The 18350-nt window shown below is 41.4% G+C and overlaps 3 protein-coding genes across 4 annotated transcripts; 1 reads left to right on the forward strand and 2 right to left on the reverse strand.

Annotated features, from left to right (window-relative positions):
• The first annotated feature begins 412 nt into the window (after window positions 1-412).
• On the forward strand, window positions 413-2847 carry LOC118233986 (transcription factor MafAa-like). 2 transcript variants are annotated; one of them, XM_035430210.1, is made up of 2 exons: window positions 413-1278; window positions 1414-2847. In XM_035430210.1, the coding sequence occupies exon 2, from the start codon at window positions 1449-1451 to the stop codon at window positions 2325-2327; it is 879 nt and encodes a 292-aa protein (XP_035286101.1). In that variant the 5' UTR covers window positions 413-1278; window positions 1414-1448; the 3' UTR covers window positions 2328-2847. The 2 variants fall into 2 exon arrangements, with proteins under 2 accessions (XP_035286101.1, XP_035286100.1); XM_035430209.1 differs by having other exon boundaries at window positions 413-1259.
• A 7954-nt stretch (window positions 2848-10801) lies between these two features.
• LOC118233987 (NXPE family member 2-like) lies at window positions 10802-15153 on the reverse strand. The gene is made up of 4 exons (XM_035430212.1): window positions 15117-15153; window positions 14399-14460; window positions 12711-12935; window positions 10802-11567 (listed from the first exon to the last, which is right to left on the reverse strand). Exons 1-4 carry the CDS (start codon window positions 15146-15148, stop codon window positions 11038-11040), a joined length of 849 nt encoding a protein of 282 aa, XP_035286103.1. The 5' UTR covers window positions 15149-15153; the 3' UTR covers window positions 10802-11037.
• On the reverse strand, window positions 15150-16858 carry LOC118233454 (NXPE family member 2-like). Its single transcript, XM_035429242.1, has 4 exons — window positions 16797-16858; window positions 16220-16360; window positions 15218-15769; window positions 15150-15167 (listed from the first exon to the last, which is right to left on the reverse strand). The coding sequence occupies exons 1-4, from the start codon at window positions 16806-16808 to the stop codon at window positions 15150-15152; spliced, it is 723 nt and encodes a 240-aa protein (XP_035285133.1). The 5' UTR covers window positions 16809-16858.
• Between the last annotated feature and the right edge of the window lie 1492 nt (window positions 16859-18350).

Genomic DNA, 18350 nt, shown 5'->3' on the forward strand with positions numbered 1-18350 from the left:
ATTTTTATTTCACCTTTATTTCACCAGGCAAGTCAGAATTGAGAACAAATTCTTATTTACAATTAATGTAATGTAACCCAGCACAACTGGGTCTGGATTTACTGAGGTACTGGGTGCAGCTATTTCATTATGCAATGACAGAGGCTGACAGACAAAAATATATAATTCCAAGAACTGTGTTTTAAGTTGCGTTGCGTAAGTAAATTAAGCCCCCTGCTGGTATTGTCTATAATTTGCAGTCAATATCCAATTTCTCCCATTGGGTTCATTTTTGATAACAAAATACACATACTTTCACTCATACGGATGTTCAATCTGTGCTCATATGTGTGTATACATACATATATGTATAAACATACATACATACATACATACATACAGACAGACAATATTGGTATTTTATTGGGCATTTTAAATTTGACACATGTAGTGTCTCGCCTCGACTAGCAGTGGAAGGACAGATCATTTGAGTGTTCCGACAGTGCTGGATAATCTCTTGACTGGGGGGCCAAATGCCAGATCACAGGCGGTAGCCGGACTTTGGCTTTTCTTCCCGTGTCATTGCACAGTGTGAGCCACTGGAGGGCGCGACGAAGCCTCTGAGCTCAAACGGCTGTCCCGCACTACGCCTGTAGGGTTTGCCTGTGCGTATATCTTCGGCGGGTTCCCCAGTGAGGGACTGCAGCTTCAGAACGCCGCTGTGTCACTGTCAACCTTTTGACTGGCTTCAACACGCCGTCACAGCCGTGGATATGAAGGAAGAAGACGAAACCTCTGCAAGGCAGCGCACTGGCCAAAGTTTGCGCCCTGCAGCGCCAAGAAATTTCAGTTGTCGGACCGCTGCCACGAAGCGGAAAGTGATCTCGTTTTAAGCAATACTTTATCGCCACAGACCCTGACCTAAACGTGCGCTGTTGATAAATAAAGAGAGAGCTTATTAGGCGCGCATGGACGGTCCCGATTGGACATTTCATTTGTTTCACCATTTACTGTTTTATTGTAATTTTGCCGACATGCATGGAGGTAGATGTTGCGCACAAGAACACAGAGGGAGCAACCAGAACACTGAGGGACGCCGACCTGCGTTTTGAACAGAGACCGTGAATCACCGGGGCTCCAGAACCAGGGTGAAACGAGGACGAGCCAGGAATTGCGCGGTCTCTGGTTTCCAGCTCTATTAACGCATGCAATTAAAGCGCGCATTCGACCCAGAATAAGTTGTCAACAAGGAAACAGAGACGGGTCGATCTGGATAACAAGTACGTTTAGGCTACGCGCGTAAGTGCCTCAGAACGGCTATTAATAGAAGTTGCTTTAGGCGCACCGCTGCTTCAGAACGTTTCTCCCGAGTGTGCAGTCCTCTTTAGTAAAAAAGGGCGCTCGATAAAGATTGTTTTGTATTCCTTTTCTTAGAGCTGTGCGGACCGGTGTTACTCGCATGGGCTGATATGGCCACCGACTTCGCCATGAGCGCCGACGTGCCTAACAGTCCCCTGGCCACCGACTACGTCAATGACTTCGACCTCATGAAGTTCGAGGTTAAAAAGGAGCCGACGGAAGCGGAGAGGTACTGCCACCATCCGCCGAACGGCTCGCTATCCTCCACCCCGCGCTCCTCTGTGCCGTCCTCGCCATGCAGCCTGTGTTCTACAAGTCCCGGAGGTCCGTTAAACAAGAACCACCGTAACGGCACCGGCAGCGCTGACAAAAGCAGCCACAACTCTCCGAGAAAGGCGCAGCTGGAGGACTTCTGCTGGTTTCCCAGCTACCAGCGCCATCTCAACCCAGAGACTCTCCAGCTGACGCCGGAAGACGCTGTGGAAGCACTCATCGCCAACTCGCACCACCCATCGTATGAGGGTTTCCGCGGACACCAGTGCGCAGGGGAAGACTTATCAGTGACCGCCAACTGGCACCAACAACCGGCCCATCGCCATCACACCCGGCTGGAGGGCCGTCTTTCGGACGAACAGCTGGTCAGAATGTCCGTGCGCGAGCTCAACCGGCAGTTGCGCGGCTTCCCCAAGGAGGAGGTCATGCGCCTCAAGCAGAAGCGCAGGACCCTGAAGAACCGGGGCTACGCGCAGTCGTGCCGGTTCAAGCGCGTGCAGCAGCGGCACGTGCTGGAGAGCGAGAGGTGCACGCTTCAGGGCCAGGTGGATCAGCTGAAGCACGAGGCCACTCGCCTGTCCAAGGAGAGGGACCTCTACAAAGAGAAGTACGAGAAGCTCGCGAGCCGTAACCACAGCGGCGGCAGCTGCAAAAGCGACCCCAGATCCAAAAGCAGAGAGGGGAAAGCGGCCGGTTCTGTGGAATTTTTTCTGTGACAGTTTTTTTTTTTTTTTGAAAGGGAAGGGGAAAAAAATCGATAGGGCATTTCTCAAACAGTTGTGCTATTTATTTGACTTATATGGCCTACATTTAGTTATCTCATGTGGCCTTTACTTTTGTGCAGTCTTATTTTTTATTTTATGTTTAGATCATATGCAGGCTAGTTTACTTAAATAACATGAATATTTTATCCACAGGGAGTTAGAGAGAGAGAAAGGACAACAATGCATGTGTTAAATTAAGTCTTGTAATGGTGCGACGTTGTGTTCCTCCATGTGGTTTACGCATATTTTCGAACGAATTCAAGGAACTGCTATTTTCGAATACACTGTTTTCACTAACTTTTACGCTTTGAGTGAATAGACCCAATACAATACGGAAGCCTAACCCTGCAGGGAAAGCCGTTCGTGACAGAAATGGAAACGCCCACCGAAGAGTATTGGGATGGCAGGTATGCCATCCCGCCAAGTTACGCCTTGGCGGGGGCATGCCCCCATACCTATACAGCACCGAGAGTTTGGCACTTTTCAGGGTTCCCCACAGAAATAACCACAACAGCCACAGACACTCAGCCCTTAAAAACATTAAATTCTGTACATTCTGACCCCATTTCAACAAACAGAACTCATAAACAACTTCACATTTCCACACAATAAAGCCCCAAACTAAGGGGATTTTGCGTTTTCTCCTTCTTCTTCTCTTTCTTCTTCTCTTTCTTCTTCTCATTCTTATTTTTCCTGCCGCCTTTCCCACTAACAACATGTCTCCCCATTGGACATTTCACTGACACCAGCCAAATCTTCACCTACACGACCCAATCAAAAACGCGCATACACACGCAAAATACCGATACCTTTCTACTCTGAAACATTTGCAGGGTAAATAGCTAGTCCGCCTGTGGCCTAGTGGGCAAGGTTACAGTCTTGAGAACACGGGGTCGTAGGTTCAAGCCCAGCTTGGAACACGTTTCTTTAACCTGCTTCAACCCTCACTAATAATTGTCTACTACTTATCAATTATTGCTTTTGCACCATATCTACCTGCCGTTCACCGTTCAGTTATTAACCAGCTACAATATTGCTAAGCCATATGGATTCAACGGGAGCTAATCTGTGTTTACTGGCCTGTGATCTTTAAAACCACCGGCAGGTTTGCTAATGATATTTCACGCATTGCATAGCTATGGCATGGTGCTGCACTAACGAAGTCACAGACTGGTAAACCTCCGGTTTAAGGCTTGAATCACGACTCGCCCTCAGGCAGACCATTTCCTCTTTTATACAAACGTTTTCTTACGGTTATATTTCCTTTACCAAAACTCACTCACGGCCACCCATATGCATTTCATGACGGCAAATGTATTCCTTTTATTAAAAAGTTACACCAGTTCACCGCTGTGCCATTTCTACGAACTATATTTCTTCACTTGGCTACCGTACAAAACCTTCTTATCAGCAAACGCCACGTTTGTACATTCATGTTACCTCGCCCTGTTCTCTATCTAGCCACATAGGCTACAAACAACTACGTATGTATGTTCTGCAAAAAGTTAAAATACAATTCATAATATCAAGAATTCCTATTTTAACTAGTTAAAATTAAATTCTTGAAATCAAAAATGAAAGGTCCCATTGAAATGAATGGGGAAAGCGCTTGAATTATAACTAGTTACAACTGAATTTCTGATATCAAGAACTTGCATTCTAACTAGTTAGAATTGAATTTGTGATATCCTCTAGAAATGAATTAAAGCTAAAAAGGCTTGCCATACTGTCACAGCTCACAAGCAAATTTTCATGATTTGAACTGTGAGGGTAGCCAAAAAATGTCAAATAAATAGATAACGTGCAAAATTGCATAAAATCTGTGGATAAATAAGTCTTTTGCATACATATATATCAAACATAAATAAATAATGAGACTAGCTGAATATATTTAATTTGCTTTAAAATTATTTTAGAAAAGATGCTATGGTGTTGATTAAGGCATCATTAGGAAAAGACATAAATACTACAACTAATAACATTTTTTATCACAGCTGGCTATCAGTAGAAATGTCAAAATAACAATGTTGTCAAAATAATAATATGGAAGAATCAGCATAATAGCATTTTATAGTAATAGTTGTAATCTCACAATAAAAATGCAATCTAAACAATGACGGTGAATTAATGTAATCCTAGGTCAAGGTGACCGCTCTTACCTCCTGAGCTATGTTGTCCACACAGAACAGAACAGATGTGTCAGAGTAGGCTAACGCTTAACCCCAAATTGCTCCCAACCTTGCATGGCAGACTTTCACTGTTGGTGTGTGTGTGAATGGGAGAATGAGAGGCGTCAAATTGTAAAGCGCTTTGGGTAAAAGTGCTATATAAATGCAGTCCATTTCTGTCCTGGCAACTCTCTCAGGATGAGTCAATCACAGCCTCATACCCGTTCATGCCAGGGTGTGCACGTTTAAGCACTTGTGCGCACTATGAAACACTGTAAAACCATGAGGAGCAAACTGGAATTAAATAAATTTTATATATTCTGTGGGACTCAGAAATAAAATAGTTGCCTGGAGAGTAATTAGTGAAGAAATTAGTGTTTATTAGAAATTAGATTTTAAAAGTTCTGTCTAAAATAAATTAATTTGGCCAGGGTATTTCTGGATAAATTCGTAGTTTTGAATGGCCTTCAATGGGGTGATTGGTTTTTTTGGAACCAGAGGCTTACTAAACTGCAATACCTCGAGTAACCACTTGAGTTTGCTAAATCCACGGAGAATGGCAATCTCCGGTCCTCTGTGCTAATGATGCTCTCTGTGTTCCACTCGGTTCAGGAGCCACGCTCGGCAAGCAGAAGACCTTAACCAGAGAGTTTAATCTGTCGCTTTCTGCTCTGCGAACACCGCTTGTCATATATTTTCTTTTACTCTTTCTTTTGGAAGTATTCTTTGCGCGGTTTTAATACAATAGGTGAAAAATAAAGAAAAGGTCCGCAAAATAATCGGTGCATTTTGTGCCGTCAAAGATTTATCATCACTCCATGAGGTTCCTCACAACATTGTCCACAGCGGTTTTTAAGTATTACATTTATACCTACTGCCATTGTGATAACGGGTAAGTTACTTTTTCAATGAAAACAATTAATCCGTTAAATATTAACTAATAATTCCACAGGAGTTCATTATGAGTCTCCCAGTCGTCTATACAAAATGCGTATGGATAAATAAATAGATTATTATCAGCTTTGGAGATGTTTGATCGCAGTCAATGGTAATGTGCGCGCTATCATGTTCCTGCGAACACTGTGTTCGAAACGTTGGTTATGTTTTAATTTTAGAGTTGAGCAGTGAAAACCGATTAAAATTAAACAGAACAAGTGAAATTAAGACATTACTGTTCAATACCGGATTTCCATGGCCTATAGGCTACATTAAAGCGTAAATTATTACCGAATCAAGAACTGTGTTGGAAATTCTTAAAGTCCGTTATATCGGGAAGTAAGAATTCCAGGAATTATTTTAATTTACAATGAAACTGAAATTATACGCTACATAAGTAAGTGGGCGTCAGTAAGTAGGGCTAAGTAATCCGACAGTTTAATGCCAAATCGTACTCTATTAAAAAACTTTTTTAATTCGTCTCAAGCATGCAAAACGAAAAATAATCATTTTTGTTTCGAATGGTAGAATTGATGATATTTTTAAAGACACGAATAGTGATGTGGAACCATGTTTTATGTGTATGTACTTTGTGTGTGCCCTGCATTCATGCATGTAAGATTCTTCACACCAGTCGTTTTTTTTCCTCTGACAATTGTTGCCCTAATCTTTCTATGCTTGGGCATATCTGTTCACTCATCATCGGTGTGCGTATTCAGTGCAAGGCAAAATATTATTTGCCTTGTGAGGAACTTCTTGCGTAACGAGGCAGAAACATTCAACGCAATCATGCAACACAAAGTTTTAAAATATAAATATATATATATATATATATATATTTTATTTTTTTTAACTTTGTGTTGAATGATTGCGTTGAATGTTTCTGCCTCGTTACGCAAGAAGTTCCTCACAAGGCAAGAAGTTCGTCACGAGGTTTCAAAAGAACATAATATTCCATTGTTGGTGTTATTCAGGTGTAGGGACAAAAGTGGTCTTCAGTTGCGGGGCGGAATTACCCCCGAGGGCAGAAGTTTATACTCCGCATAGATTTGGTGTTGCGGGGTCCTGTGCGACTTGTTCTCCATTTTTTCTGGCCTGTTTTTCAGAGATGGTCTTGGCCAACGATCTTTCTGCTTTTTCGAGTAAGAATATTGAAGTGGGCTCAGGTTCACCCCAAATCAGGGAACCAAACCAACCGTGGATACCGAATTTGAGAACAGATTCAATAAAGCAGCTGTAAAAAGCCTGTCGATTAGGACTTACATGCCTGCAGGCTTCTCAGTTTTCTCAAGAAGAAAAAGCGCCTGTTGACATTTTGTGCAGATCTGTTCAGCATTAATCTTAAATGCGAGCTTGAAGTCTATTATGGTACCATGGTACTGGGCGGAGTGTGGCACAGTGGGTAAGGAACTGCGCTTGTAACCGAAAGGTCGCAGGTTCGATTCCCGGGTAAGGACACTGCCGTTGTACCCTTGAGCAAGGTACTTAACCTGCATTGCTTCAGTATATATCCAGCTGTATAAATGGATACAATGTAAAGTGCTATGTAAAAAAAGTTGTGTAAGTCGCTCTGGATAAGAGCATCTGCTAAATGCCTGTAATGTAATGTAATGTAATGTACCAAGGTACAGGTACTCCTCTGCCCACTCAGTCCATCCAGTCAGAGCTATAGGGCTGGTAGGAGTGTGTCGGAGGTCTGTGACCGTCTCCTTCGTCTTTGAAGCGTTGAGGTTGAGGTGATTGTCCTCACAGCAGCCAGCAGAAGTGGCTACCACAGACTGGAGCTGCATATGCAAGTTTGATACATCCAGAATTACAGTATAAATAGAGTATTTAAAGAAGAGCACATCTAGTTCAGTGCCCCTGCAGTCGTCTGTGTACAATGTGAACAGCACTGGGGATATCGATATCACAGAGCCCTGGGGACTTACTGTTGAGGAGGTTTTGACAGACCTGCAATGGCCATTGAATATCACATGTTTTCTGCCTGTTCATAAAGGCATAGACTACAGTATCACGTGTGGGTTTACATTCAACTTGAATAGTCTGCGACCTATAGGATGGGGTTGGACAGTATTTAAATTTCCTCGAGCAGTCAAAGAACACCACCCCGGCCTGGGTGTTGTGTGTCTCATGGTGACAAGGCACACATTGCAGTAGAGTGAGGAAGACAGGGTCATCCACACACCTTTCTATCTTTAAAGCACATGGAAGCTGATCCATGGAGGTGCCTATATCCTCCTGCAGTTTTGAAAGACTTATTACATCATAACATTACATTACTACTGACGTCAGTGCCGCTAGATGGAAATCAGTGTTGCAAGCGGGGTTACTTTTCTTAAGAATGGGGCAAATAACAGGATTTCCATGTGAAGCGCTGGAGTGCTCCACCAACGAGCTGTTAAACCACTCACAGAAGGTCCCAGACAGCTGACTATAACATGTTTGAGTCGACCAGTTAGCCTGCCTGGTCCTGGTGCATTGTAGGGATTTACATGTTTAAAGGGAGGTCTGACAAGGAACAGTCTTCTGTAAACCGCCTTACCACAGTCTCACAGAATTTCTATCAATGAAAACTTAACGACTAGCTGGGACTCAGTCCCTGTGATTTTGACTTTCACTGAAGCGAACTTAAAATAAAAATAAAAAAACTGAGAATTGTACTGTATTGCTCGTGTGCGCATATTGCTGTCAAGATTCTAAAGCTCCATTTTGCCCTCCCAAGTATTAGAAATCTGTACATACCTCAAGGCAAGTACACAAGCTATGGACAAATAGTGGTTTTCACTTGTGATGGTGATTTTCAACTATTTCATAGGTTACGTCCCAGATGGTGGTCTAGAGGTAAGGAGGGACAATAACTATCCAGGTGAAGAAAGAAAAATAAGCTGACCGGACTTTTCAGTGCAGGGAGTTTATTTACAGTAGTGAAGGTGTACAGGTGACTAGTGCAAATAGGGGGGGGGGGGGGGGGAGAAGAGAAAAGAACCGAAGGTGGTGCCAAATCAAAGAACTAAACAAAACACAAAACCCCACTACCTGAACAGAGTAATAATCTAGCTAACAAAGGAAAAGGCATCAAACAAAACCTACTACTCTGACTTCCCAAACAAAAGTTAGGATGGCACTCACCTCCAACCTAATGTAGCTAACACAAAGTAACTCTACGTGTGCAAAATGTAAAGGGTACCCCAAGCTTACCTAGTCCTTTTTCCTAAAACAGGGAAACGCACAAAAGGACAAGACAAACATAAATAAACTCTACTTTTAGCGTGGAAGGCACAAAAGACTCACACTCTCTCCCTGCTAAACAGAACCAAAAATGAGAGAAGAAGTCCGTATAGGTAGGGCTTTATATAGGAGATGGTTGCCAGGGATTGGACAGCAGAACACCAGATGGACCAATCAGGGAACCAGATGATTGCCAATGATTGGACAGCACAACTCCAGAAGCGTGGACCAATCAGGAAAGGGAATGAGGCAGACTGAGTGGGCACGGCTCCCAGATGCATGGACCAATCATGAGAGGGGATCTGAGTTACGGACAGCAAGGGGAACAAGACAGCAAAGGAAGACAGAGAGGACAGAAAACAACACAACCACAAGTGCATGCACATCTGCATGACAGGTAACACATAGATCAACATTTATTTGCTCCGTTCCAAATCGTTTCCTAGAATGAGGAATCTTTTTCGGGTGCGTCTTGGTCAGGCAGCGCCACTCGCTCTACAGGAAATTCAACCACGCATAACAACGCACATCAGTTTATCAGGAATGATAAAGTCAATGAACACAGCTCCCTTCAGATGTTACAGGCCTACAAAGAAATGTTGCATGCTCACAAAACCAGTATAAAACGGCTTGGCTGAATACTCAATTCTGGCTGCATTATTTTTCCATATATGCCAGGATATGAAGTAGCACCTGCAAAAGTTCACTCACAGTTTCTAAATGAACGCACGTTGGTCTGACTCGATAAATAAATTGGAAATTTGTAAGAGTAAGCATTCTACCAGTTACAATAGCATTCTTGCAACAGTGTCAGTTTAGTTTTCCAGGAATGACGGTATAGAGAGTAGCTGATCTAGTCATAGCTTGACTACATTTATTATTTAGCCTCTGTTTTTAGTACAATTCAGTGGTTGGCTTGCTAGCTATCCGTGGTAACGAACATGCTGCGAGACCATTTTGACTTAAATCGAATTTTGATGTTAGGTAACCTGGTCGAGGTACCAGAAAAAATGCTTTCATTACTCAGTGGTAGCCTGTAGGGTTTGGGGTATTTGCTGGAATACTTACCTTACATTTCCATTGCAGTGGAATTGCATATTTTGTGTTTCCATTACAGTTGACGCCTCTGGAAATTTTCCTCAGCGCAGAACGTTCAAACTGCATAATGCTCAGCTGTTCATGCATTATCCCACTTGTGCAACAGCGCACCAAAATTGCCATTAAAACATGCATTTTTTCAAAATATATTTTTGCTTTATTCTGTTCATATTACATGAAGAAATATACGCTATTTTAATGTGTCTCTTCTTTTTTACACACTGTACGGTAAATTTGCTGCTGCTTTTGTTTGTGTTGATCAGATTAACCTACAGGGTCCAAGTTAAACTACGCGGTCGCTCCCTGCACTTGGAACTGTAGTTCCTTCTAGGGTTGTCAACACACTTGTCCCTGGTTACGGTTATACACTTTGTATGTCGCTCTGGATAAGAGCGTCCACCAAATGCCTGTTATGTAATGTAATGTAATGTAATGTAAATTAATTAATGGAGACCAGTTCCAACACATAGCCTAGTTGTACCGTGTGTAGCCTAGCCTTTATGAAAAAATCAGAAGATCAAGTAGGCACATATCTGACATGTAATCGATCAATCCATTACTGGTACCGATCCCTAGTTTTCACAAAGAGCTCAGTATTACCAGGTAGCTCCGCTAGGTGACTGACTAGAAACTGCTAGGTAGCAAGTATCTTGATCAAGGCTTTTAATAGCCCAGACCTAAATATGAAAATATATTAATCAAAACTGAAAGTAAATAGGTGAGGTTATGGTTATTGAATGTCTTTGCAAAAAGTGTCATGTCTGATGAAAACTGAGGTAAAACAGCACTCTGTTGAGTGACTTTGCTTTTTGCACGATGAGTGAAAATTGCGTATGGTCAGCACTAGCCAGTTTAGTATTAAAATTGGATTTATTTATTTTACAATTGACTAGATGTCAAAGCTGACTTTCTTTTTCCCATTTTCTGATTGGTTGGGCAAGACTGAGGCTAGGGGTTGGCAAAACCCAGCCCCGCCCCGCACCACCCTGTTGCCACCCTTGGAACTGACATAAAATATTTTTATTAAATTGGTCATTGTATAATCATTAATAAGCATTAATAACCACCCCAGAATCAAACATTTACTATTACTATTAGAGACACAATTAAAAACTTTAAAACTGTAACACAAGCCTAGTAACACAATCCCCCCTGATTGTTAAACAAAGTCTCTACAGAAATGGAGTTGGAAACCCATGCTATATAGTTCCTTTCAGAAAGCACCTCTATTAATCATTACAGAGGTGTGACAAAGCTAAGGCTATCTCATTGGAAACAATAATGCTGTTAGGGTGGATGGCGAAGGTGTTGGCGGCTGTTGTCATGTCCCAGGCGTCTACCAGCACCACCTTCAGGTCCCTGAACACCTTCCTCTGAGCCAGGTTCTGCACAAGGCCAAACCAGTCACTCATGTGGGTCATCTCTGAGGTGAACTCCCTGGTGTTCTCCAGCTTGATGATGACGAGGGTCTGGGGGCTGCGTTCATGGAGTCTCAGGATGGCCTTACGCATGTTGATCAGCCTCTGGACGAAGATCTCCAGGGGGAAGAGCCTAAAATGCTGTCCCACTCCAATGACCACCACGTCGCCAACCGCTACTCTGTCTACTTCTCTGGCAACGTACCCCACGGCATCTTTGACCACGTTGTAGCCAGTGACGAAAGGATGCCCGTGCATCTTCCACTGGACAGTGATGTTCCTTTGTGGGTCCGCAGCCAGGGCATAGTAATGAGTATCATATGGTTTTACATATTTCAGACCTGAAACAGCGAAACATCAGGAAGAATGAATACATTAGGTAATCCAGGTGTCCCCTTTAAATATAGTGTCACTCAGGATGTCATACAGGATTACTATTAGTCTTTATGCACTCCATTTGCTGATCTCTCACTATACATACAAATGTGTTACCCATTTGATAAAATCTTAACAACTCGATAAGAAGTCATCACATCATCTGAAAAGTTATTAAATTATCCATTCATGAAGTTTATTACATTGTTCGGAAAGTTAATACAACCTCCGGGTATATTACACTTTACATGTTACATTATGACAGGCTATTGTATTGTCTGTCATTATAGTCATGATAAACACATGTTCAGAATAAATGGTTCTTTGCTTTTAATATCATCATCATTTCATTCAGAAGACCTTTGTCAAGACATGTAATCAGGTTTATATAACTTCAGACCAATTTGTCAACTGCCCTTTGCCCTTTCACTCCACGTTTCTGGAAAAGGTGAGCTCCAAACAATTACCACCCTTATGAGCATAAAAATAAGCTTTTTGAAAAATTCCAGTCTAGCTTCTGCTCAATGGAATGCACTGAAATTGCCCATGACCTTATCAGAAATACTAATGCTCTGGTGCTGTTAATTCCTCTATTTTAGTTTTTATTAGATCTCAGTGCTCCCTTTGATACAGTTGGCATTTTTCTGGACCTCCTTAGAACACGTTTGTATCACTACTGTTTCTCTGCATTTATTTTCATCTCTTCTTTCAGTTAGACAATTTTGTATAGCTATTGATGATGACATACTGTATCACGTTCAGCTCCGATTTTTTGTGGCGTGCCTCAAGTGTCAATTTTAGGGCCAGTTCTTGGTCAGCTTTGCTTCCTCTTCGTCACATCATACGCGAGCATGATGCATCTTTCGTTTCTCCCTATTTGAATTTTCAACGCTCTTGTCCTCTGTACAGTACTCAGATGACAGGCAGCATGCTTGTATGTGTTTGGAGGGCAGGGCTTTGGACGGAGAGCTAAGGGGAGGGTGTGAAATGTTTTGTTTTTTTCCCCAAAAAAAATCTAGCTCTCTCTCACTCTCGTTTGTTTCTCCAAACTTCCAAACTGCAATACTTGCATGTCTGATGTTGTATCTGACATTGTATATTGGCATTACCTTTTAGCACTCTAAGGAGTGTCTCTTGCCACTGGCGCACAGTGGAGTCTCCCATGAGTTTCAGGTTCCTTCCCTTCAGACATCTGCTGATGGCGCCCGCACTGAAGAAGTTGCTCGTCCGGCAGGAGGAGGAAGACCATCTGTTTTTAAAGAAGTAGCCGCTCGGTGAAGGGGACGTCATTCCAAACCCTGCCACACACTTTTCAGTCGGTCTGTGGGTCCCTGCTAAAGGAATGAAAAAGATATAGAAAGAGAGAAGGAAAAGATTCAGGCAGGTTTGTACAGGTATAAAAGTTGTGGATTTGGAGAAAGTTAGCTTTGCCTCTTTTCTAACCTGACATAAAACTATTCCTGGATTTTGAACTGGCTATTCCCAGGTCCCGAGAGTGACATAATAACAATTTTCAGTATTGTAATGTTGCACCCTTATTACCTTATCATGGCCTTCTAGTAAATTAACAAATCTTTGAGTTGGCAGAATCAGACCCCACACTAGGCACAATCATCCGATCTGTGCTTCAGTCTAACCTATGGATGTTTACTTTTACCACATTATATATAATGTAGTGGAGGATAAGTATCTAGGTACCTAAATAGCCCTTGGGTACTTCCATTATTGTTGTTTTGGTCTCAATATCAGATGATTGTATATATGCAGTACCCTCCAAAAGTATGTCAAACAGTAGAGTGAAATTCGGAGAAGAACATTTTGTTCATTTTAATCAAATTGTAGTCAATCAGGCATTCTGGTTAAATTGTATCTTCCCATGACAATAGTGCATAAAACATAAACAAATGTATATTTAACAGAACATTACAGAATAGCCTTAACTACAACATATGAAAGCTATCAGAATCTTTTGTGCAGCCTACTACCACTTTTAAATCTTCCTTCCAATCAGCAAACAAGTTACAGTTCAAAAAAAGGAAATAAAAGCAGAGAAAATTTCAATTTGTACACCAAACACTGGACACCTGAGTTGTGAAGTAAGGTTTTATGGACCAATGAGTCTAAATTTGAGATATCTGGACTATGTAGGCCACCAAAACTGTCATGGTTCTGTATTTTCTCTTTCTGTTTTTCCCTTTTTGGCCGCCAGATGGCGGCACTTCAGTTTTGTGTTTCAGTTTGTTCTCCCTCCCTGTGTTAATTGTATTATTGGTTTTAATTATTCTATCATTGTTCCCACCTGTGTCTTGTTATTCCCTCCCTTTTCTGGTTTGATTGTTCTTTGAGTTCACCTGTGTCTTGTTACCCCTGTCTATTTAAGTTCTTTGTCCGCTTGACTTGGGTGCTAGTTCCTTGTGTTTGTTTCTGAATGTATGTATTCTGCCCACTTTGGTCCTGCTTGTGTGTTTCTGACTTTGTTTCTGCCTGCATTCCTGCTTGTGTGTATTCTGTCCAGCCTGTATTCTGTCCTGTCTGTGTTCAGTTTTTTTTTTTTTTTTTCCAGTTCTTAAGAATCTTTTTGTGTTTATGGTTTTGCCTGGTTTGGCCTTTTGTTTGTTCCTCGTTTGTTATTTAGTAAAGTCTTTGCTTGAATTTTCCTTTTGGAGTCTTTCGTGTTTTTTTTTTTTTTTTTTTTAACTCTGCGCCTGGCTCCAACCCCCCTAATCCCTGACAAAAACAATGAAGGACTCGGGGAAGTTTGGACTTGTAAAACGACCACCGACGTAAGGTGACCTACCAGGACAACTGATGACTTTCACAGGGCCAAAGCTGCTGTTCATTTTTATCCCAGTGTATTTCCTGCAGGGAAAGTGGTAAGCAATGGATTAAGAGCATTGGATCACTAAGGGACTGTTGGTGCACATTTTCTCAAAATTATTTCCAATACCAGTACAGCTAGAGATTTCTTTAATTTCCCCCAAACAGAACAGGAAGGTTCCACAGCAGTGATGCCTTTCAAAAAAAGCCATTCTAAATCTAAATTGGAACTGTAGTCAGTAGAACTTATGTAAAGTATGGATACTATGGAAATAGACAAGAACACGCATAGAATCCATCTGGTCGCAGATATAATCTGCCAAGATGCAGGACCAATAGATTTAAGAACTCATTTGTCCCTGCTATTGGCCTTTTGAATAATATTACGTAATTCTATGTTTTGTGTGAATTGTTTGTGTTGGCTGTGCAACAAATTGCTCCTCGGAGATAATACAAATTTCCTTACCTTACCTAGAATCAGTGTGTTTAAACAACCCAAACAGGTTTGGCATGTGCACAAAAGGATTAAGAAGGTAAATAGCTCAATACATGAAAAGCATCTATTTAAAAACTATTTGTTAAAATTCTGAGATTGCGATTGTGGTTGAAATAAAAACTAGCGCGCACACACACGGATTGCCAGGATAGTTTGACAACCACTGCTGTAAGTTTTGCAGTGTGCACAAACCATGCCTTACCGGCCCAGGAGCAAACGCTCATCCCTGGTCATGTTAGAAATTGGGCCATTTCTGGACCGCATGGTCCTCAGGGTGCTGCAGGGAAGGGTTTTGGGTCGGACGCAGGTGTAGTACTCCGCGTCTTCCTTCTTCCTGTACTCGCAGAGAGGCTTGTCTGTTTTCAGCCGGATGCCGCACTGAGATTGCTCAGTTTTGTTCCCACTGTAGAAGGTTCCGGTGTATATGATCTTATCGTAGTTGTGCGCACTGATTCTCCTGAGGATCCCAACAGCCTCTGAGGAGTGCATGAGAAGCACAGACACCAGTACGTCTCCAGGCCAGAACAGGCGGAAACGCACCCGGTAGGAGCCATCGAGCAGGTCAGTAACTTCTCCTGATGCAGAAGCCTGGAGATTGGGAGAGTGGATTCGGGCCAGGATGAAGTCGCCTCCATGCACCTTTGGGTTCCCTCTGTGGTCCTTCATGTTCACCAGCACGTTCAAGCTGTCCCCCACACAGTACTGGGCTCCGGGCTGCTCCAGGTTGACCACACTGTGCTGGCCACTGGAAGAGCTTTCAATAGAGCTGAAGTTGCCGTCTGATGGGAGATCGTCCCATACCGAACGCATTATGTCATCCACAGACATCTCTCTGAATTGATTTTTAGCTGGGTCCTGTTAAAAAAACACAACCACACCTCAAACAACCACACCTCATTTGGAATCACAGATTTGTTTTGCAAAAACTATGTGAAGCTGCATTTCCCAAGAACTGCATGCCCATATGTTAATCGCATAAGTCAAGAACAACACCCGTGTAGATGCATCATTATACTTTGTATAGCCCATTTATTCTGTATTATTATTAACCGATACATTAATTGGGTATATGAACTGGAATGTTTGCTATATTTATTCCACCTGTGTATTTTAGATTTGTGAATTGAATAGCATAATTTTACTGATAAAGGCAGTCTAACTACACATTTTTAAATATTAAAAATTCAGTGAGGGTGTTTTCTTAACATGAGCTTTGATACTGACAGTTTTAATATGTTCTGACTTCTGTTTGCCAAAGTGGCATTTCCAAACTAAGCTGACAATAAGAAATTAAACGGCTATTACCATTAGGCTCATCCAGTTGTAAGTTCTACAAAAATACAAATAAAAACAAATAGCAAAAGCAGTAATGAGAAGTAGTGTCTTGATCAAGAAGTTGCTTCTGCATCTTACAGGCACTGGAGTAAGATGTACTGGTTGAATACTCTGTGAAAAATGTATAGAAATATATTTTATTAATTACATTACATGCTGCTAAAGATGGGCATTATGAACTGATGGTATATAATCCTGACCCCTAACTCCAATGAATAATCCACTTTAATCATTTCATATAGTGACAGCCTGTAACAATTAAACATGTCAACAATTACAAATGCAGTAGTATGTAGCGTTTCCACATTTAACTAAAATGTAATAAAAGTATTTTACGTTCTGATGTCCAGAGTGTCCTAATAATGTATTCATTTTACTTTGATCAAATAGCATGATCAAAAATCTATTTTGCTTTACTTATTACATGGTTGGTTTTTGCTGCTTTCTGCAACAACAAAAAAATCCTAAAAAATTAACTGTACAGGCTGGGTATGAAAAAATACTGCCAAGAAATTGTAAATTCTTCTTATGGAAATAAACCAATTACCATGATGGCCATTCAGAAAAATGAGTGAGAAATGAATGAAAGGCTTCTTTGAATAATTATTCGTCCACCTCAGAAAGTGCGGCTCCTCTTGCACGTGTTTATGGTGGTGTGGTTTTCTGTAAAACAAGTGAAAGCTAGAATCCATCTTAAAATGATAGCTGGGATTGCCACCAGGGACTAAATACAAGACACCGTGAAAAACATGTAAAAACATAATGCCTGCCAAAGAGACTGGACAATGTGTGGCAAACACTTCTGGGATGCAAAAAAATGTATTTAATCAGTGATTTAACAAAAAAGAAAGAATGTCTTGCACATCAGTACATACACATACGGCCACAGATGAACAGACATACTTTCATAATACAGTGCACACAGAATATGTAAATAACCCTGCTGAAGATTCCATCAAACCAGCCTAAACTGGTCAAGTGGGTTTACGCTGTGTTTTCATTACATTACATTACAGGCATTTAGCAGACGCTCTTATCCCGAGCGACGTACAACAATTGCATTAGTTCAAGGTGCAGAGGTGCAAAAGAAACATACTAGAGTGAAGTAAAGATCGTAGTGGCAGAAGTGACCACATAGATCAGGACTCCAACCCTGTAGAGTAACCTGTTCAGCAAACAAACAAACAATGCTGCCAAGTACAAACTAGCACTGAAATTACATTTGCCTAATCAGAATCAGACAAAAACAATCCTGCCAAATAAAAACTAACGTGATCGTATTAGCCTAACTAGGTACATTGAGCTAAACTATAGGCTAGGGAGGGGTGGGGAGAGCTGCAGCCTGAAGAGATGAGTCTTTAGTCTGCGTTTTCGACACGTCTGCGACACGTCACTAATCAAGCAGTTTTACCACCGGCTTACTCTACCAGCTTTGTCCAGCCACAGACCAACTATGACCAGCTGGAAGTGTTAAAACACAGTAAACCATTCCAGACCGTCTTAGAATCCCAGCTGGTCTTAATGGGAGTTTTCAACAGGGGCATGGTTCCACATCACTATACATGTCTTTAAAAAATATCATCAATACTGTCATCTGAAAAAATGTTATTTTCTGGTTTCTGTTTGAGAATGTAATGAAAATGTTTTTTCTGAAATAGTACACAATTTGGCATTAGACTATTGGATTACTGGCCCACGTACTTTAGTAGCCCATAACATCACATTATATTACATTTATTTGGCGGACGTACAATAAGTGCATACCATAACGTCCTTTGATGGAAAAAGACGTTCAGTTTAATTGTACATTAAAACAATTCCTGGAATTCGTATACGTGATACAACAGACTTTAAGAATCTCCAACACTATTATTGATTCGGTAATAATTTAATAACGCACGCTTTAAGGTATATGGCGTTTCAAGGTCCAGTGATGTCTTAATTGCACTTGTTCACTTAAATTGTTTTTATATTTATTTTTTTTCCAAAATTAAACATACATTTCAAACAGCGTTGACAGAAATATAATAGCGCACACATTACCATAGATTGGGTTTATATATTTCCAAATTAGACAAGGTTCTCCAACGTTATTTATCCG

The sequence above is a fragment of the Anguilla anguilla genome, chromosome 8 (genome assembly GCF_013347855.1).
Source record: "Anguilla anguilla isolate fAngAng1 chromosome 8, fAngAng1.pri, whole genome shotgun sequence".
NCBI lineage: Eukaryota > Metazoa > Chordata > Actinopteri > Anguilliformes > Anguillidae > Anguilla > Anguilla anguilla.